Source organism: Ictidomys tridecemlineatus, chromosome 15 (genome assembly GCF_052094955.1).
Source record: "Ictidomys tridecemlineatus isolate mIctTri1 chromosome 15, mIctTri1.hap1, whole genome shotgun sequence".
In the NCBI taxonomy this organism is placed as follows: domain Eukaryota; kingdom Metazoa; phylum Chordata; class Mammalia; order Rodentia; family Sciuridae; genus Ictidomys; species Ictidomys tridecemlineatus.
In genome coordinates, this window is record NC_135491.1 from 7,506,820 (window position 1) to 7,526,157 (window position 19,338).

Below are 19,338 nucleotides of genomic sequence, written 5' to 3' on the forward strand. Positions count from 1 at the left end.
CCCACCACCTCCTCCCAAACTCAGCTCATTTAAAGATCAGTGGCCTCTCCTTCACTGTTCTGTCACCTAACATATCAGTTTCCCCACTCCCAACTCTTCCCATGATGAAGATGCTGTTTTCCACCAAACTCGGTTCTCCTCTTCTGAAACAATAACCTGTAAGATGGGCATATGGCCGTCCAGCTAAAGTCCACATTGCTCAGCCTTCTTTGCAGCTAACTTAGGCCATGTGTAGAGATGACATTCAAAACAGAAGAGTTAGTACAGGCACTAACCAATCAGAATGGATGTCTAGCCTATCAGAATAGACCTTGCTGTAAACAACTGGTAACTCAGTCCTGACCATGTGACTACCTTCTCACAACAGGATGTGAGACCTGTTCCTTTCCCCTCACTTGGAAGGAAATGGTTTGCTCTCTACTTGCTCCATCCCTCTTCTGGGGAGCTCTACCTGGCACTCATGCCCACCATCTGGCTTGCACTATTTGGAGATTCCAGAGCAGCAAGGAGGGTGGACCCTGAGTCCCTGAATGATCACATGGAGCAGCAGCCTACTAATAACTGGACTGCTTATCTCTGGGTTGTGACTTGACAAAGGAACAAACTTCTTCCTTGTACGGGCCATGAGGTGGTTGGGCATTTTTGTTTGGAGCTCAGTTCCTAGTCTAACTAGGATATTTAATTCTATCTAAGAGGCTGTCAATTGTAAAATGTACTACTATTTTATACCTACCACAAAGAAAACACTACCAATTAAACCATGATAAGCCACCAATTATAAAACATATCTTGATTTGAAAGACATTAAAATGGGAAAAATTAGGCATTTAGAGTCATAAAATATAGTAATACACTCACTGTATATCAGGTGATTTCCAAATTACCTGATTTAATACTAGAAAAGAGACCCAGTTACACCCATTTTATAGAAAAGGGCACTGAATCTGAGAGAGGGCACATGGTTGCATGGAGGCCACTCGGCTAGTGAGCACCACAGGTAGTCAGGCTGCGGAAGCTTCCCCACAGGCCTTCCATCCCAGCCCCACTCACCTGTGGAGACTCTCCCCGCGGTGGGTGCGGTTCTGGGCGCGGCAATCATGGCCAAGCTCAGGCAGGAAGCCGTAGTCACGCAGCAGGGCCTGGGCACCTCTGGCCACCACAGCCACACCAGCCGCCACACGCCTGGCTAAGTCATCACGCCAGCCAGCTGAGCGCACTGCAAAGAGCCCCGCGGGAAGCGGGGCACCTCCTGGCAGAAGAAGAGGCTCCCCAGGGGCTCCAGAGCCCCCACCTCCAGCCAGCTGGGGTCCCACCATGAACCAGACATAGCCAGGTCCAGTGAGGCCAGCCTCCTCAGCTGCCCGGAACACAGGTTCAGCCTCCTCACGGGCACAGAAGAGCAGGCGGATCTGTGCACTGACACTGCGGAGCTGGGCGCCCAGGACAGCCTCGCCTGCCCCAGGGTCCAGTGTCAGGGCCCCACGATGCTCCCAGCCCACCAGGCTGCCATCAGTCAGCACCTCGATGTAGGACAGAAAGGCCCGGTGGCCGGGGGCACGCGTGGTCACCGCTACAAAAGATGTCCAGTCGTACTCTTCCAGCACCTCAAAGATGACCTGAAGCTGCTGCTCTGTGGAGGAGCCCAGCTGAAGGAAGGTGGAGCCCTTCTCCTGTGGGGCATGGGAAGGATGTCAGGCCTCCTGATGTGGGGACCTCATCTCCCAGCAACAGACAAGCAGATCACAGTTCCCAGTGCCAGCGGTGGGTCATAGCTCTCAATATGGCAGACTGACTGGCTGTTCACCAAAATCCTTTACTTTTCTTCCTGGGACAAATGCTAGTCCTAGGTTAGTTTTAACTATATGACTGAGTTCTGAGCATACCCTTAAAAACTATGTCCCGAGATCCTCATTTTCCTCCCTATCTGAGGGTGGATGAAGAGGCCCCAGAAAAGAACTCTGAAGTCCTCAGGAATTACAGAGCCACAAGAAGAATCAATCCTGTGGCCCCAATCAGGACCACGTGTTTGCATTTTATATGAATGAGAAGCAACCTATTTCCTTGAGCCACTGAGATCTGAGGGTTTATCTCTTTCAGCAACTAACATCACTGTTATTATTATACCTACCATCCACCCGGGAACTACAACTCCCAACATCCACTGGGAAAGATTGCAATGAGGGAGACTACATCTCCCAGCATGCAGCGAAGGTGGTAAAGATACTATATTTCCCCAATGAATTTCCTGTTTTGAATTTTCCTCCTACTTCTCTGCCCCTTCCTTCCTTGTCTCTACTGGTACCTTTTTCTCAGCCAGAATTCTAAACATAGGTGTACCCCTGTGGTATACTCTTCTCTGTCCTCGCTTGCTAGCTAGGTCATTCAGACCCATGTATTTATTTATTGTATTTTTTCAGTACTGGGTACTTTACCAATAGGTTACATTCCCAGCCCTTTTAATTAACTTATTTTTTAAAAATTGAGACAGAGTCTCCTTAAATTGCCCAGGCTGGTCTTGAATTTGTAATTCTCTTGTCTTGGCCTCCTAACTTGCTGAGATTATAAGTGTGTGTCACCATGCTTGGTTCAGACCCATGGTTTTAAACACTACCTCCCACAATGTTTTGCTATTCAAATTTAAGTTAATCAAAATTAAATAAAACTTAAAATTTAGTTCTCTACTTGCACTAACCACACGTCAAGTGCTCAATAGCCACACATGGCCTATGGCTAGCCTACTGGACACATCAGATATAGACCATCTCCACCAGTGCAGAAAGCTTTACTGGGTATGGCTGGAAATGGCTCATGTCCTGTCTCAATGGCTCCCATGAGCTCCAGGAAACCTATCCTCCTTTCTGATCAATTTCTTCCCTTGGATTTCCAAGAGTTTCTTAAAATCATCATGTCGAACACATAATTCTTGACCTCTGAACCTGTCTCCCCTGACCTGCTTCCTGTCTTCCCTTCTCACCCTAAGGCTCAGGCCCAAACGTGAGACACCTTTCCCCTATCTCTTCCTCATGCCCACGTCCAGGCCATCTCCCAGTCTCCTTGGCTCTGTGTCCACACCATAAGCCCAGGTGTCTACTCCTCACTGCTGCCACCGTCACAATCCTCATTGACATCACTTTCTCTCTTGCCTAGACATCTATAGCTTTCGAGCCCATCTCTGTTCCATTCTTGCATCTTCCAGTTCATTCTCCAAACAGCAGCCAGAGTCATCATTTCAAAATATTAATTGGATCACATCCCTTTTCTGTTGAAAACCTTCCAATGATTCTTCTTTAGAATCAAAGCCAAAGTCCTTTCTGTGGCCCACAAGACCCTGCATGAACTGACCCTTACTGCCTCTCTGATTCATCTCCTGCCCTCCTAATCCTCCAATTGGCTCCAGCCACACTCCCTCCTTGCTCTTCCTCAAACACACCAAGCTTCTTTTGAATTCAAGAGCTTTGCTCCAGCTGTTGTTCCTCCCAGGGTCACTTTCCCCACCTCCTCAGCCCACCCCTCCTCATCCCTCAGGTCCAGCTCAGATGTCACCTCCTTAGCAAGGCCCTTCCAGCCTGCCAGCCTCAGTCATTACAACATCCTGTTAGTCTCCTCCAGGACAGATTTTACTATTGTGGTTGGTTGTGTCTGTTTCCTTCATAAGAATCCAAGCTCCATAAGGCAGGGACCTGCCCCCCCTCCAATTTTATTCTCCATAACCTAAAATGGCCCTGGCACAGAATCAGCTCTCAAGAACCTTATTATGCAATGAGAATGGCAAGTGAACTTTCTCCTGAGGCATGTGCCAGTGGTTATGAGTGGAGAGGACAGGGCAGCTGTCCTGAGGAGCTGAGGTCTCTCAGCATGTGATGGACACCTAAGAAGTCAGGGTGGAGCGGCTCACCCATCAGTAGGTGGCATGTGGCAAGGAAACCATGTTCCCAGCATTCACTAGGGTATGGATAGCACTGTGATGACTCCTCTTTCTTCTGTCCAGAGACAATGAGGAAACATGCCCCTGAAGGCAACAGATGTGCACTGAGCTGGCCACAGTGCCCAACAGACAGTGAAACAGAGTGGGCCACATGTAGCAGCAATGGAGGAACCAGGGACCACCACTCTGGGTATTTCACAAAGATGGCAGCCAGGAAAAAAAAAGGTCTACAAATCTGCCTGGAAATCTCTGGAAACCATCATGCCAAGGAGAACAAGGAAGTTGGACAGAGGTCCTTCCCAGAAAGCTCTGAACAGGAGAATGAGTCCCAGAATGCAATAGAGATCCAGTCACAAAGCCAAATGTTCTCACCTCTGGGAATTGGCCAATTTAGGTTCCATACACTCAGGTGGCTCCATCACCCTTAAATGCCCCACCCCTTGTTGGGCTCCGCCTTTTCAGTTCACAGACCATTCTTGGTCCGTTTTCCTTCTTTGCTACCAGAAGTCCACTACAAATGGCCACTCCTGTGCTTCTCTGGAGAGACGGAGGCCTCTCCTCTCCTCTCCCCTCCTGTGCCGGCTCTGCCTTTGACCCTTCACTGGCTGTACCCACCTCTATGCAAGGCCTTCATTCTCCAAGACCCAACTTCTGGATTCCTATTTTCCACACCTCACCTGGTCTGAGCCTTCTCAAACCCAACTTCCAGAACCTTCTTCCAGTCTAGAACCTGCCCTTTTACAAAGAGCTTAGGCCCTACGTTCTCCCTGACTGTTCCTCCCCAACACTCACTTCCTTGAGGTCTGGTTCTACTCTTCGTCAGCCTACCTCTAATGACCACTTCATTTCTCAGACTCCTCCATTCGCTGGATGGCTCTGTCCTCCTTCACAGACTTCTAGTCTCAGCTCATCTGGCCTATCTCCTCCCAAGACCCTGTCCATGTTGCCCTTCTCTCTTCTTCCCTCTTCTTGCCTTCTTGGCTCCTCCTCCTCACTATCTTTTACCCTTTTCTGAACCCCATTCCTTTCCACTGACTCCACCCCTGGCTCATGCCAGATCTACCCCCTTCTTTCATTCTTAGTCCCTGCTTCTCGCTGGCTAGTTGCTCTCTTGCAGTGACTGGGCCCATGTCCTCCCCATGACCTGCTCATTGTTGACTGTCCTTTCTGACCCTTCTTCTAGGTGACTCCTTTGGAAGGCCCTGCTCACCTTGCAGAACTCATCCCTCCAAATCAGCCCCATCTCTGTCCAACAGCTCCCACCACCACCCTGGATGCTGACCTCCAGGACTGTCCCCGCCTTCCTAAGCCCCACCCAACCATCCAACGCCCCGCCCATCGCGACTGGCCCCGCCCCTCCGGTCGCGCGCACCTTGGGCGTGAGCACGAGCGCGGCGCCGCCGTGCACGGCCACGATGGGCAGCGAGGTCTGGGCTGACAGGAAGTCGAGGATGGGCGCGACGGCGGGCGCGCGCGAGTCGTCCTCGAAGACAACACCGTGCACGCGCAGCCCCGACAGCAGGTCGCAGAGCTGCAGCACGAGGCTGCGCGGGTCCGAGCCGTTGAGCACCAGCGCCACCGGTCGCACGTCCAGGCCCGGGCTGCGCACTGCCGCCGCCACGGCGGGGCCCAAGCGTGCTGCCTCGGCCGCGTACGCGGGCCCCGAGAACACGAGCGCCACGTTGAGCGGCCGCGCCCCGCCGAGGCCCCCGCCGGGCCCGCTGGCCCCGCCCGGCCCCGGCGCCTCCTCCGGGAACGGGCTGGCGCAGGCCAGCGCCAGCAGCAGCAGCATCTTAGCGGGGCCCCGAGGGCCGCGGGGGCCACCGGCGCCGCGCATCGCCTACGGGCCCCGCCGGGCGGCCTCTGAACGCACGGGCCAGGGAGGGACACAAGAGGAGAGGGGCAAGTGCAGAGAAGGGACACAAGATAGAGCCACAGAAGAGAAGTTACGGAGAGGGAGAGAAGCAGAGACAGCGAGGAGAGGGAAGGAGAGAGACAGAGATGAGGATAAGGACAGAGGAAGAGGAAGGGACAGACAGAAGGAGAGACACAGAAGTAGTAGGAGGGAGACAGAGACGCAGAGACCAAGGGAGAGACACAGAAGGAGAGGGTCAGAGGGAAAGAGAGTGGAGGGAGGTGGAAGGGAGCCCCAAAACAGAGGGAGAGTGGTTCAGTTGGAATGTGGCATCAGGGAGACACGGGGAGAGTGGGGTGGTAATGGGGTCAGGGGAAGATAGGTAAGGAAAGAGAAAGAGAAGGCAGGGATGGAGGGGACCTCAGAAATGGGACCAAAATAGGATCGAAGAGAGATTCAGGGACAGAGGAAAAGAGATGGAGATGGCCACAGAAAAAATGGTCAGGGAGAGAGTGGCAGGAGAAACAGGGTGGAGATGCTCAGAGTGACAGAGACGAGAGAAGAGAGGAATGACAGAAATAGGGAGTGATCGAGACCCAGGGAGAGGGTGTTGGAGATGCAGGGGAGATGCACAGATAGATGTGGGAAGGCGGGAGAGATGAGAAGCAAGAAAGTTGGACAGGGAGGAAGACAGAAACAAGCCAGGAAGCCATAGACAGAGACCCCACAGCCACCAAGAGACATGCACACGAGCGACAGGGACGCAGAATGGAGATGGAGGAGGCAGGCAGAGCAGAGAGTACACAGGAAGACAGAAATAGCGGAGCCCAGCAAAGACCGAGACCCCCACCAGGAAGGTGCCCGGCACAGACATAAAAGGAAGGCCAGGAAGGCAGGAGGGAACAAAAATAAAAGGAAGAAAAGTGAGGGAAAAATGAGCGAGGGAAAAGGGGTCAGGTGTGTGGGGGGAGAGAAGGAGGGGAAAGATTAGTGGGGCGTCCCAAGGAAAGGGACTGCCCCATGACCTTTCCCCTCACCCAGATCATGACCCCCAGTCCATTTTTGCCCCCTACTCCTGTCCCTGTACCCCCATTCTCAGAGTGACAGTCACAGGTCAGGCTAGGATTCGGGGTTGGGGGGAGGACACAGCTGTGGAGAGTTGGGGAGGGGGTCCCTGGCTCCCATCCTGGAGCAATTTAATAAATTAGAGGAAACACAGCGTTGCCTCAGGAGCTCCCTGTTGAATACGAGCTGCCTGGAGTGGATGGGCTGGGAGCCCAGACTCCTGGGTCCTGGGTCTGAGGAAGGAGGGCACTGGGGACTGGACTCCTAGCTCCCAGAGTGGTGCTGGAGTTTGCACTAGGGGCTTCCTGGAGGGGTGGAGGTCCAGACAGGTAAGGGCTCTCTCTGCTGTCAATCAGTCTCCTGTCCGGTTACCATGGTAGCACAGGCCTCATCCACCCTACAGCCACCCAGCTAGCCAGCCTGGTTGGGGGAAAGGCTCATACCTCCACTCCTGCCTGGAGGCCTCTGCCCCTCCCCTCTGCCCACTACCCCACCTTTCCAGAGGTACCAGGCCACTGTCTTCCCAGGGAAAGGGGTGGGTGCTCCTTGCTGGCATCCCTCCCAAATCCTGGCTCCTCCTCGCCCCTCCTCTCCATTGCCCTTCCCCAAGCAGCTGGCTTAATCAGTGCTCAGAATAGCCCCCCTTCCACCCCAAAATAACCCACAGCTGTGGCCTGGCCCCCGCGGGGTTAACACTGGCTCTCCCCTCCCTTCCTGATGGCTGCTCGCCCCTGGCCCCCTCCTCTGCCTCTCAGACCCACTCTTGCCTGCCTTCTGCCTTTGGGGACCTCAGGGTTCTGCTCCCTTCTGAGGCTCAGGAGGGTAACCCCCAGCCCCACCCTTCTTAGGAGGCTGGAGGCGCAGTCATTTCCTATAAGGGGTTTGGGAGGGCAAATCCCAACCGTCAGGGACTGTGGGGTGGCATTCTCAGCCATCTAGTTCCCTGGAAGCCTGATTCCCAGAGCCCACACCCCCAAGAATGAAAGCAACCAAGCTCCCAATTTCTACCTCATGAATCTTGGCCCCATACAGAGGCTGAAGAGGCTGGGCCCTCACCCCGGCTCTGCCAGGAGCTTGAACCACTAGCCCTCCTCAGACACAGGAGCACTGCCCTGCAACTTCTCCTGAAAGACTCCTGGTCTTGCCTGTCAGCCCCCGCCTCCCCCAGGACTCCAGTTCTACTCTGTTCTTTCCCAGGACCCAGGAATCCTGTCTCTCTTGCTTCCAGACCCAGGAATCTGTTTCCAGCCCTGCTCTCCCTGAAGGACCCCTTTTTATTTCAAATCCAATCAGTTCCAACATCCTGGGCACCCCCTCCCAGCTATGGCCTCCCCAGTGGCCCCACTCAGACTGTACACAGCACAAGTCTGTCCCCAAGCTGAGGAGGAGGAGGGTGCCAGAGATTCCTGGGGCGTCCCTGTCTCCGTTGCTCCCCCATCCATCACATAAGAGAGTCCACTTTGATTAACAGCTCCCCCCCCCAAGCTGTGCTGCAGACGGCATCCCGTCCCCCCTCCCAATCATACACACACAGCCCTGCGTCTCCCCACCCCAATCGTGGTGCTTGCAAGAGGCTAGAAGGGCATTCCAGAACCTTGAGGAAGGGGTGGTGGCTTGGGGTGAAGGGTGAGGGGGGCCTGGATGCCCGCAAGGTCCTTGGCAGGAGTATTAATAGCAGACTCATAGCTCCAAGATGGGAGGGGAAAGGAGAGGAGAGAGGGAGAGGGCTGGACGGCAATGGGGAGACAGATGCTGGGAGGGGGATGCAGAGGTGAGCTGGAGAGTCAGAGATGGGGTGTCAGGTAGGTGCAGCTGGCTAGAGGAGCAGTGTAAGAGAAAGGGGGGGCGGAGGAGGTCTGAGGTATAGAGACCCAGGAAAAGGGGCTCAGGGAGAAAGGGGGTGGAGGAGAGTCCCCAAGAGGCAAGGGAGCTGAGGGTACAGACTTCTGCCTGCCATTTGAGCCCCCTCCCTCCATGAGGCCCTTGGGCAACTTTCCCTGTCCTAGATTTTGGGGGTCCACATCCCCACCCCCACCTTGAATCCCCTTGCCCCGACCTTACCTTTTCATGACCCTGTTCTGTTGGGGGGATTGCGGGGGTGCCAGGACCGGAGCCGGCGTCCAGCGACCCGAAGATTCCGCGCAGGGCTCAGGGAGCCGATGGGGTGGGGGGGGTCAGGCCCCGGGGCGGCGGCAGCAACAGCAGCGGCGGTAGCGGTAGCTGCGGCGGTGGGGACCTCTTGCCTGTTCCTGGCTCTGTCTCTCCCTCCTCTTCCTTGGTCCTGACCTGCCCTGTCTGTTCCCCAAGGTTGCGGCCACCAGGACTAGGCGAGGACGAGGCTACACATGTTGCGCTGGAAGTTGGGCCCCGGACATTGCGGAGGCTGTCGGGGTGTCCTCTTGCGGCCCCGACCCCGCGGGGATCCCCCCTCCACCCACCGGGGTGCCCCCCTCTGCTGCTTCAGCCCCGGCTCCTCCCCCAGTTCATGTGTCCCATCCCGCCTCTCCCTGGCTCATTCGCACCCCTCTGCTTTATGCCCTCTGCGCCCCCCTCCCTCCAGCGTCTGTGTCTATCTGTCTGTCTGTCTGGGTCACCTCTGAAGCGGGTGTTTGGTGTGCGTGTTAGCGTGAGAAGCGGGAGATTGCCTGTCTGGGGACCGCTTGCCCCTTCCTCGCTTGGTCACCTCCAGACCCCTCCCCCCGGCGCCCCCACTCTCAAACACAGCCAGAAACACACATACACACGCGCACACACGCACAGCCTCACTTCCCTGGGATTCCCCCTCAACACCCCCGGAGCTCAAGGAGGGAGACACACACACACACACACACACACACACACACACACACACACACACACACACAGGGGTCCAATGGGGGCCGAGCTGCGGCTGCCGTCAGGGGCTGTTCGGACAGACAGGAGGACACAGGCAGCCGGGGATACTCAGACACCCAGCCGGACGCAGGCAGGAGGCACAGAACCCAGGTATACACCATTCATCCAGGTTTGGGGGCTCAGGGGAAGGACTGGGAGGCCCGCGACGTGCCAGCAGGCGGCTCAGGGTCGGTACAGACAGACAGACCCCTCCTCCCTCGGCCGCCGCAGCCCTAACACAGACACACCCCCCCACAGCCGGCCCTGATACCCAGACACACATTCTCACCGGGCAGATGGCAGTCACACGAGAGACCCCTGGGGGCCGGGCGGACCCACCCAGGCCGACACCCCCCAGCTGGGCGCCGGTGGCCGAGAAGGCTGCGGGCGGAGGGTGGCGGCGGCGGTGGCCGCGGCTTGGAGGAGCCGAGCGGGAGGGACTCGCACACTCGCTCTGTTCTCGCACACACACACTCACTTGGGATGCGATTAACATTCAGTCCCCGTCCGTCCCTGCCGGGAGACCCACAGCCCCCCCTCCTGGCCTCCCTGGGGACCCCTCCTCCTGCCAGGGTTGGGGGAGGGGGCCGCCCCCCACCTTTCTCCCAGCTTCTCCCTTTCTCCTGGGACAAGGCAGTGAGGGGCTGCAAATAAAAAGGGAGGAAGAAGGGGGAGGGTAGGCAAGGGCTCGCCTGTTTTGGAGACACGAGGTAGATTCCCAGGCCAGGGGTTGCTGACTCTCACTTTGAGGGGTGGGAAGCACCAGTCCTTTCTCTGACTTCAAAATCTACCATGCTAAGAGCCATCATTTGGCTTCTATTGCTCCATGAGGCCAGGCTTGTGGACTAGGTCTCCATGGTAGAGCCAGTTGTCCAAACCCCCAGGCCCTCCTTCCTCAGACCCAGGGGTCCAGGCCCCAGCCCCTCACCTCCATGACCCTCTTCCTTGGAACTTAGGGTCTCATCCCAACCATTTTATGGCTCAAGCATCTTAATCCCAGGAATCTGGATCCACAATCCTTTTCTTCCTCTAACATTCAAACTCTAGTCCCCAAGTTTCTTCCTTTTCAGGAATGGGTACCTTCAGCCCTGCCCTCCCAGATCTTGGCAATGAAGGAAACAAGAGTCTCACTTAATGGGCTCAAGGGCAAAACTTACACTCGGACTATCTCAGGAGTTCCTGAGCCAGGTTCCAGCTCTTGCTCCAGTTACCTCTACCTTCTCTCTCTCTCTTTCTTTCACTCTCCCTCTCTCGGCCTCCACTCTCAGGCCCAGGTGTCCTGCACCACACAACTTCCCAGAACAGTCTGGGCAGCTTTATAGAAACACCAGGAACACCCCAATTGGAAGGATAAGATGAGAATGTGGTCTTGTGGAACCTCGGGGACCAGGCTGTGGTCTGGACTGCTGTGTCTATGATGGAGCAGACACTGCTTTCCTTCTGGATATTGGAGATTGTGGGCCATCAGTAAAAAAGAAGTGATATGAAGGTATTTCCTCAGAGGCTTGAGCAGACTGCCTTCCCCAGGGTTATATCCATGGGTCTCAGGTTCCTGAGGGTGTTTCATCAAGGAGAGTGTCAAAATGCCTGAGCACTTAAAAGGTTTGAAGGAGGGGCCCCAGATTCCTGAGTCTCAGTGGAGAAGGAACTCTGGACTCCTGGGTCTGAGGGAGGAGGGCTGGGGCCTGGACTCTTGGATTTAAGGAAGGAGGGCATGAGGAAGGAGAGGATGGGGGCCGGTCACCTTTTTTCTTTTGGGTGGATTGGAGAGGGCCCTTGAGAAGGTCAGAAACTACCGCCCAGCCTCTTGGTCTTGGTCAAGGATTTGTTGTTATTGTTTTGGGCCCTGGGTTTTTAAAGTCCAGAGGCCAGCCTCCGAATCCCTGTGAAGGGCAGAGGCTTGGCTGGTGTAGTCTGTCCTTTACCGTGGCACAGATTGCCTAGGGGATCAAGTGCGGGGATTTGGGAGTGTCAGATCCCAGCGACCCTGCAAGTTCATAGGACACAGCCTTGGGCGCTTTTCGGCGCCGGCTCTGTAAGGCTGGAGGTGGGCGACAGGGGGAGCCCGAGAGACAGGAGCCCGCCCTCAGGGGCGGAGCTCCCACTCCGGACTCCTCCCCCTCCCTCCCTCCTCCCTTTTCCCCGCTCTAGCTCGGCCGCCAGCTCCGGCCTCGGCTCCCCCTCATAGAACCCCCTCCCCGGAGTGGAGCCCACCGGAGGGTCCCTCTCCCGCCCCTCTGCCCGCCGCCCGCCAGAACAGCAGCCCCGGGGGGCAGCCCCCACCAGCCTGCCTCCCTCCAGCTCAGCCCTGCCAGAGCCCCCCCAGCCATGAATCTCTTCCGATTCCTGGGAGACCTCTCCCACCTCCTAGCCATCATCTTGCTACTGCTTAAAATCTGGAAGTCCCGCTCGTGTGCCGGTGAGAGGCCCACCCGGGCAGAGGGGACAGGCTGCGGGGGGCGTCCCAGGACAGGGGGAAGGCTTTGGGAGCACGAGGGGAACAAGTTCCAGCCCCCGCTGCTTGCTGGGGATCCCTCTTCTTGTCCGGGGTCAGCAGGGGGTCAACTCCCTTCCCCTGACCGCGGGTGGAGGTGCATACATGTTAGTGAGGGTGTTTCCAGGCCTCCAGTTTAGCCTCCTACAGCCCCAGTCTGGGCAGCTGTGGGGTTCCGGGCTGGGAACAGGGAACCACGGAAGGCGGGGAGGTGGCTGTGAGTTGGTGACGTGGACCGCGGTGGCCGGGAAGGGAGCGGAGGGAGGTGACTGGTTCCGGGGGCTGAGGTCAGGCAGGGCCCTCCTTAGGCCCCACCTTCGGTCCAGATGGTGGGAGGACCCTGAGGGGGCCAGAGGTGGCAGTGAGGCCTAGACTGGGACTGAAGCCTGGGGCTAGAGTAGCTTTGGGACTGGCTGCCCCCTGGCTGTGGGCCGTGGGAAAGGGCCCTGCTGAAGCAAAGGAGGTTGGGGAGGCCTCCTGGGACTGCTGCACTCCAGAGCGGTTTCCAGGCTCTTCCCAAGCACCGTGCTTTAGTTTACTGCCCATGCAACCTGCTTCAGCCTCCTTCTCCTCCTCTCTCTGTCTGGACCACAGGGATTTCAGGGAAGAGCCAGGTTCTGTTTGCTGTGGTGTTCACTGCCCGCTACCTGGACCTCTTCACTAACTACATCTCACTTTACAACACGTGCATGAAGGTAAAGTCTCCACACCATCTCCCTAGGCCCCCTGAGGCAGGGGAGCCAGGCCAGGGTCCCAGGGAAGAGTGGGCAAGAGTGGGTGTGGGGCCTGAGGCTGGGGCTCCTGGGCCTGAGGGTCTGGACTCTTATGGGGCAGGGGCTGGGGACTTGAATTTCTGCCTCCGAGTAGGAAGGGGCCTGTGCTTCCATCCTGCTCTGTGAGTTGAGACACCCTGTCATCATGCCCCTCATCAGGTGGTCTACATAGCCTGCTCTTTCACCACGGTCTGGATGATTTACAGTAAGTTCAAAGCCACTTACGATGGGAACCACGATACGTTCCGGGTGGAGTTCCTCGTCGTCCCCACAGCCATCCTGGCATTCCTGGTCAACCACGACTTCACTCCTCTGGAGGTAGGCCCCTGGTGTGTCCTGCAATGGTCAGATGGTTGTGGCCGAAGGACTGCTGATAGCAGGGAGTCTCCAATGCTTCCTTCCATGGGGGTTGCTGAGACTTCCTTATTTTAGGACCTGCATGCTCCTCGCACAGGCTCTGGAATCTGATGGTGTTAAGGGTAGCAGCAGCAGTCACTATGAACCAGACATTTTCTATGCAGTTAACAGATATGGACTCACTTTGCAACAATCCCATTTTGGAGGTAGGGAAACTGAAATCTAGGGAGTCTAAATGTCCAAGGTCACCAACCTAGATAATACCCAACTGAATAGCTCAGGACTTGGGAACATGGGGCACGCACGGATGCTTGGACTTGTATCCTAGGTCTGCTGTTTTCTACTAGCATGAACCTGGGCCTGTGATTTGACCTCTCCATAACTTAGTTTCCCCATTTGTAAAGTAGAATTGGGTCACTGTGAGGATTTATTGAGATGTGACAACATTGCCTCTGGTTAAATACATTGAGACCCTAGAACCAGTGTGCAGGAGAAGCTTGCCCCTTCCACTTAGCAGCAGTGAACTTTGGGCAAGTCATGCAAACCTCTCTGTACTTGTTTCCTCGTCTGTAAAATGGGGATAATCTGTTCCTACCTTATAGGTTCTTTCTTTTGTGTGTGTGCAGGGATGGAACCCAGTGTTCCAGGCATGCTAGGCATGTAGTCTGGCGTTGAGCTGCATGTAGCCCCAGCCCTCAAAGAGTTTAGTAAGGGTTGATGTTTGTAAGGCCCAGTGTATGGCATGAGGCGGGAATGCCATGACAGTAAGTGTTCGGTGACTTAAGTGTTTTGTGCTGTGCCTGATACTTTTTCTTTGAAATGTTAACTGCCGTGATCTTTATTCCATGGCATTTTGGTGGGGCCTGTACAAACTCCTGGGAGGGATTTTGGGAGGGCCCATGCTAGGTCTGCCATTTCAGGCCTCCTGGAGTCTGGCAGGAGTTATAAATTTGGGGCAACCCTTCCTTCCCTACTCCTGCCCTGTAGGAAACTGGCCCCGGGTGGCTGGACGTGCTGATGTTTTCTTCTGACCTTCGACAGAAGGTGTAATTCAGGAGTTTTCAGGCAAGATGTCATTGTAAAATTGTAGCCACAGATTCAGAATAATGAAACCACTGTGTAGGGTAGAGATAAATCTAACAGGGGTGACTATCCATTAGGTCTCCAGAAATGCTACAGGGGATCATATCATGCCACGGTGGGAATCCTGGTCTTGATTTCAGATGCTGACTTTGCAAATATACTGTGGTCACCTTGCAGAGGGCACTTAGCCATACCCTTGACTAAATCATAGCCACTTTGCCAAGTAGAGGTTACTGGACCCATTTTGCAGATGGAGAGGCTGGCAGGCTGCAGGAGACAAGGGGGCTTTCTCAAGGTGGGAGCCAGACCAGAACCTTAGCTTCTTGACAGTAGCCTTTGTGTTTCCAATGTTCACAAAGAAAGGTCACTTGTGCAAAGTTTCATCGCTCACTGTGCGCCTGGCCTGAGTGGACTATTCTAGTCTTCATTGCATCTGATCTCTTGGTCATTATGGGGGAGATGTACTTATTTTGATTTCTCAGAGGACTGAGACTCAGAGGGAGAATTTGTAAGATTTGAACTTAGGTTTGCCTGTTTCCAAAGCCTGTGCTACTTGATGATGCTTTTAATCATAGAAGGAAGATAGTCTTTAAAAATTCAGGTGTCGGGGCTGGGGATGTGGCTCAAGCGGTAGCGCGCTCGTCTGGCATGCGTGCGGCCCGGGTTCGATCCTCAGCACCACATACCAACAAAGATGTTGTGTCCGCCGAGAACTAAAAAATAAATATTAAAAATTCTCTCTTTCTCTCTCACTCTCTCTCCTCTCTCACTCTCTCTTTAAAAAAAAAAAAAAATTCAGGTGTCATGTTGGGATGGTGGGCATACCTGCAATCCTGTGCTTTAGGAGGCTAAGGCAAGAAGATGGCAAGCTCAAGGCCAGAATCAGCAAATAAGCAAAATACTGACTCAAGTGAAAAAATTAAAAGGGCTAGGGTATAGCTCAGTGGTAGAGCACCCCTGGATTCAATCCCCAGTACCAGGGGGAAAATCAGATCTCATGAAATAGATAAATGCAGCAGAACTTCCATCTCCTCCTATGCTGTGATTGTACATCAATTTAATGGGTACATTTCTCAAGAACCTCAACCAAACCTGGTTGCTAAGAGCCTCTTTGAGGATTTTGGGTGGTTAAGGGAGCAGGCCCTGCAGTCCAGCTGCCTGGGTGGGAATCTGGTGTGACCTTGGACAAGTTGCTTAGCCCTTGGGTCTGAGTTTGCTCATTTATGTAACAGGGATGATAATGGACTTACCTCACAGGGTAAGACTGAAGCCTGAGGTGCACACCACAGCGTCTTGGAGGCACCTAGGAGCACAGGTTGCTATGAATACGTCCTCGTGTTTTCCACTTCCTTCCCACTTCCTTCCCACAAACCAAAACAGCTGAGGAGGAGCCACACCTGCCACCAGGCTTTGTTCTCTGAGGACAGGTTTCGAGTATCTTGCAGATCATGAATCACCCCAGGTGGGACTTTCAGAGAGCTGGGGACTGACAAGGGACTGGCAGATGTCTGTAGTCTCTTCTTCCTGTCTTGTGAAACCATTGCCCTGCTCATGAAGATGGTTTTCACTACTCTTACATGGTGGCTTATGCCACATGCATGGGGGGTCCTTTTCAACTCACTCTCTTATTCATTCAGGAACTGTGCTAGGTGCTGGGCCCCAGGGTGAGCAAGATGCAGGACACCATGGAGTTCAGTTCTGGTGAGAGGGACAGGAAGAAGATAAGATAGTGATTTGACAGGTGTACACCCAATTCTCACCCATAGGGTTACCCTTGAGGAATAGAATCACAGCACAGGAGGAGACAGAAGTTCTGTTGCCAGGGAAGAGGTAGGCACATGACCACTGGGAAGAGATTTCCCTGCTAGGGCAACAGCAAGTGCAAAAGCCCTGTGGCAGGAAGGAGCATGGTATGTTGGAAGAGCAGAGAGGTGGCCCAGATGGCTGCAGCCCAGAGTGAAGGGGGAGTGGGAGAGGAGGTTGGGTTGACAGGTGCCGAAGGCCAACGCACTAGGATTTAATTCTTGCTGTGATAGGAAGAAGCTACTGGAGGATTTTAAGCCAGGGTCAACATTGCCTAATTGAGGTCTCTAAAGATTGAATGATGATCCTCGGGGAGCAAAATAACAGCCCTGTTGTAGAGAGGTGGAAGCGGAGGCTTGTGGAGTCTGGTGTCTTACCTAAGGTCTTAGAAGGGAATCTCCAAGCCAAGTTTCCAACCCAGTCCACCTTTAGAGAGGCCAGTTGCAGAGAGCTCATGGGTACTGACTCCAGTTCAAGCCTCTGCTTCTGCTGCTTGCTAGCTACTAGCAAGTGTCCTAGCAACCTTCTCTGAGCCTCAGTTTCCACATCTGTAGAAGAGTGGTTTGATAATTATGATTCTGCCACGGGGCAGTGGTGAGGATTAAAGGAGCTGCATTGAAACAGGGCAGGATGGCATGGGGCATGTGCTAAGCACCAGGATGGAGTTCACAGTGCCTGTGACTGCAGCGCATTCTCTGCGTCCTCCCCTGCCCCGCCCCCTCATCCCAGCCTCTCACCCTGGCCTCTGCTCTCACTCCCCCGCCTTTCGGCAGATCCTCTGGACCTTCTCCATCTACCTGGAGTCAGTGGCCATCTTGCCACAACTGTTCATGGTGAGCAAGACTGGCGAGGCGGAGACCATCACGAGCCACTACCTGTTTGCCCTGGGCGTCTACCGCACCCTGTATCTCTTCAACTGGATCTGGCGCTACCACTTTGAGGGCTTCTTCGATCTCATCGCCATCGTGGCTGGCCTGGTCCAGACTGTCCTCTACTGCGATTTCTTCTACCTCTATATCACCAAAGGTAGCCAGGATGCAGGGCCGGCTGGAGGGGGCCTGCCTTGCCTTGTCCCCAACCCTCCCCGTGGCCTGGCGTCCATCTGTTCAGCCCAGTATTGCTCAAGGGAGGGAGGGCTTCGTCTCCTGGCTTCTGGGGTCCCGCACCCTCTGTCCCCTAGGAATTCATGCCTCCAGCCCTTTTCTCCCCGAGGACCAAGGAGTTCCTGTCTTCACACTGTATTGATTGCTTCAAGTATAGCTTAGGCCAGGCAGGGACTTGGGCACACTGAGATCCATCCGTTCATCTATCCATCTATCCATCCATCCATCTATCTGTCCAACAAATTCATCAAGCACTAGGCTCTGGGGATGTAGCAGGAGAAAAGGTGGTCAAGGCCCTTCCCTCCCCTTATACTCTCCTGGGGAGACAGTGTGTGAATAAAGAAAGAGAATTACCAATATTGGGAAGAGCTATGGAAGAAAGGCACGAGGATGCTCATGGAGAACTGTGAAGGGTGGGGGCTACCCCACGTGGGCAGGTCGGTCTCTTGGAGGAGGTGGTGTTTAAGCAGAGAACTTGAATCCCAGGAGTTCGTGTGTGAAGGAAAGAGAGGTGGTGAGCAGAGGCTTAGAGACAGTGCCCAGCCCCCAGGAGTAAGTCTTGAGGGTGGGAGGGGGAGGTTTCACCTGGCCAGCCCTGACAGAGAGGGAGAAAGAGAAACAGCCAGCACTGGAGAAATGGGGCCTCTCTTGGCCCCCATTGCTCAGTCCCTGGGATGAGAACAAGGTTCCCGACCTCACCCCTCTGTGGTCTCTGCCAGTCCCCTCAGTTCTTGATCCTCAGTCCTGGGAGCTGTCCCTCCCTGCATGTCTGCCCAGCCCAATGCACAAGCCCTTGCTCTGGGGGCACGACATGGTCCCCTTTCTGCAGGCCTCCAGGCTAACCACCACCCCATCTCTCTCCACAGTCCTAAAGGGGAAGAAGCTAAGCTTGCCGGCGTAGCCCTGGTCCTCACCAGCCCTCTCCTCGGCAGTGTCGGGAGGCAGAGGAAGGTGACAGAAGACGAGCCTTCCCGTCCAGGGGTGACTTTTTAAAGAATCCATCTCTCCCTGCTCCCCATACCCACTCCTACCGGGCTGGGGTGGGGGGCAATGGAGGACCCAAGTCTTGGGGAGCTCAGGACCTGGGCTGTTTGTAGTTTTTTGCCTTTTAGAGAAGAAAAAAAAAATCTTTCCACTATTTAGTTTTTGATTCTGATGACTCCTTTCTCTTCTACTCTCTGGCCCCAATTTTTATAAACTGTTTTCGAGTGTACTATGGGCCAAGGCCGGGCCAGGGGTCTCTTCCCGTCCTCGAGCCCCTCAGGCCTTTCCAGGTTCTGTCCACAGCCCCACTGGTTGCCAAACACTAAACTGCCCACTGCCTGCCCCACTTCTCACCGTGGCCAGGACCACAGCGCCTCCACCCAAGTTCCTGGGTTGGGGATAGGGAAGAAGGGGGGCCCAGGAAGGTTTCCCCTGATTTTTCATAATAACCCCCCTATAATTTGAGTTTTTGTTTTTTTCCTGTTTTTTCACAAATGAGGGGGGCTCTGGGCTCAGGCATGGGAAGGGGCTGGCATAAGGGTTGCCACAGCTCTGATGCCATGTTTTTGTACAGAATTTGATGGTAAATTCTTTGTTCTCTTGAAATAAACAGAGGAAAATGATACCTCTTTTGCTACTCCTTGCCCTCTCTCTGGCATATGTGGGGTCCTACCCCAACCCCTCTCTGCTTCTGCTTTTTCCTTATGGACTGTCCCTGGTGACCAGAGGCCTGGGAGGAGCAGGAAGATGAGAAATGGGGTTTTCCAAGACTCAGCTGCACCCTGATTCTTACGGCTCTGCTGGGGAAGAGGTTTTGGAGAAAATCTTGAAGATTGTAAGAATCTTGCCGTAGAAACTGCCTGATGGCCCTCCAGACCCTCAGGGCTGCGGAGGACTCTCCAGAACACGTATGTCAGAGGCCACAAGTGGGCAGCCCCTGGCCCGCCCGCCCTCGAATGGCACTGTGATGCATTTTGTTGAGCCACATGGTGTTTTTTTCTGAAAAAGAATGGGTCACCAGC

At 54.7% G+C, this 19,338-nt stretch overlaps 2 protein-coding genes across 4 annotated transcripts in view; one reads left to right on the top strand and one right to left on the bottom strand.

The window, feature by feature from the left end:
• Window positions 1-12,435, bottom strand: part of Grin2d (glutamate ionotropic receptor NMDA type subunit 2D) — a 38,001-nt gene extending 25,566 nt beyond the window's left edge. The window contains exons 1-4 of one of the 3 annotated variants that reach the window (XM_078031732.1): window positions 12,319-12,435; window positions 8,907-9,198; window positions 5,298-5,788; window positions 1,051-1,670 (exon numbers count right to left, since the gene is read on the bottom strand). In XM_078031732.1, coding sequence (XP_077887858.1) covers window positions 1,051-1,670; window positions 5,298-5,762 — 1,085 coding nt within the window. In that variant the 5' untranslated portion in view covers window positions 5,763-5,788; window positions 8,907-9,198; window positions 12,319-12,435. Of the gene's footprint in view, window positions 1-1,050; window positions 1,671-5,297; window positions 5,789-8,906; window positions 9,294-10,008; window positions 10,583-12,318 lie in introns of those variants that run through there. The other 2 variants (XM_078031730.1, XM_078031731.1) reach the window with 2 other exon arrangements.
• Window positions 11,834-18,941, top strand: Kdelr1 (KDEL endoplasmic reticulum protein retention receptor 1). The gene is made up of 5 exons (XM_005336626.5): window positions 11,834-12,138; window positions 12,808-12,908; window positions 13,146-13,304; window positions 17,003-17,255; window positions 18,199-18,941. The coding sequence occupies exons 1-5, from the start codon at window positions 12,048-12,050 to the stop codon at window positions 18,231-18,233; spliced, it is 639 nt and encodes a 212-aa protein (XP_005336683.1). The 5' UTR covers window positions 11,834-12,047; the 3' UTR covers window positions 18,234-18,941.
• The last annotated feature ends 397 nt before the right edge of the window (window positions 18,942-19,338 follow it).

Excerpts from the sequence above, each read along its gene's own strand:
- Kdelr1 (XM_005336626.5), top strand. The coding sequence starts at position 12,048 with ATGAATCTCTTCCGATTCCTGGGAGACCTCTCCCACCTCCTAGCCATC. Across the intron at positions 12,139-12,807 it reads GAAGTCCCGCTCGTGTGCCG|GGATTTCAGGGAAGAGCCAG; the intron begins GTGAGAGGCCCA and ends TCTGGACCACAG. Across the intron at positions 17,256-18,198 it reads CTACCTCTATATCACCAAAG|TCCTAAAGGGGAAGAAGCTA; the intron begins GTAGCCAGGATG and ends CTCTCTCCACAG.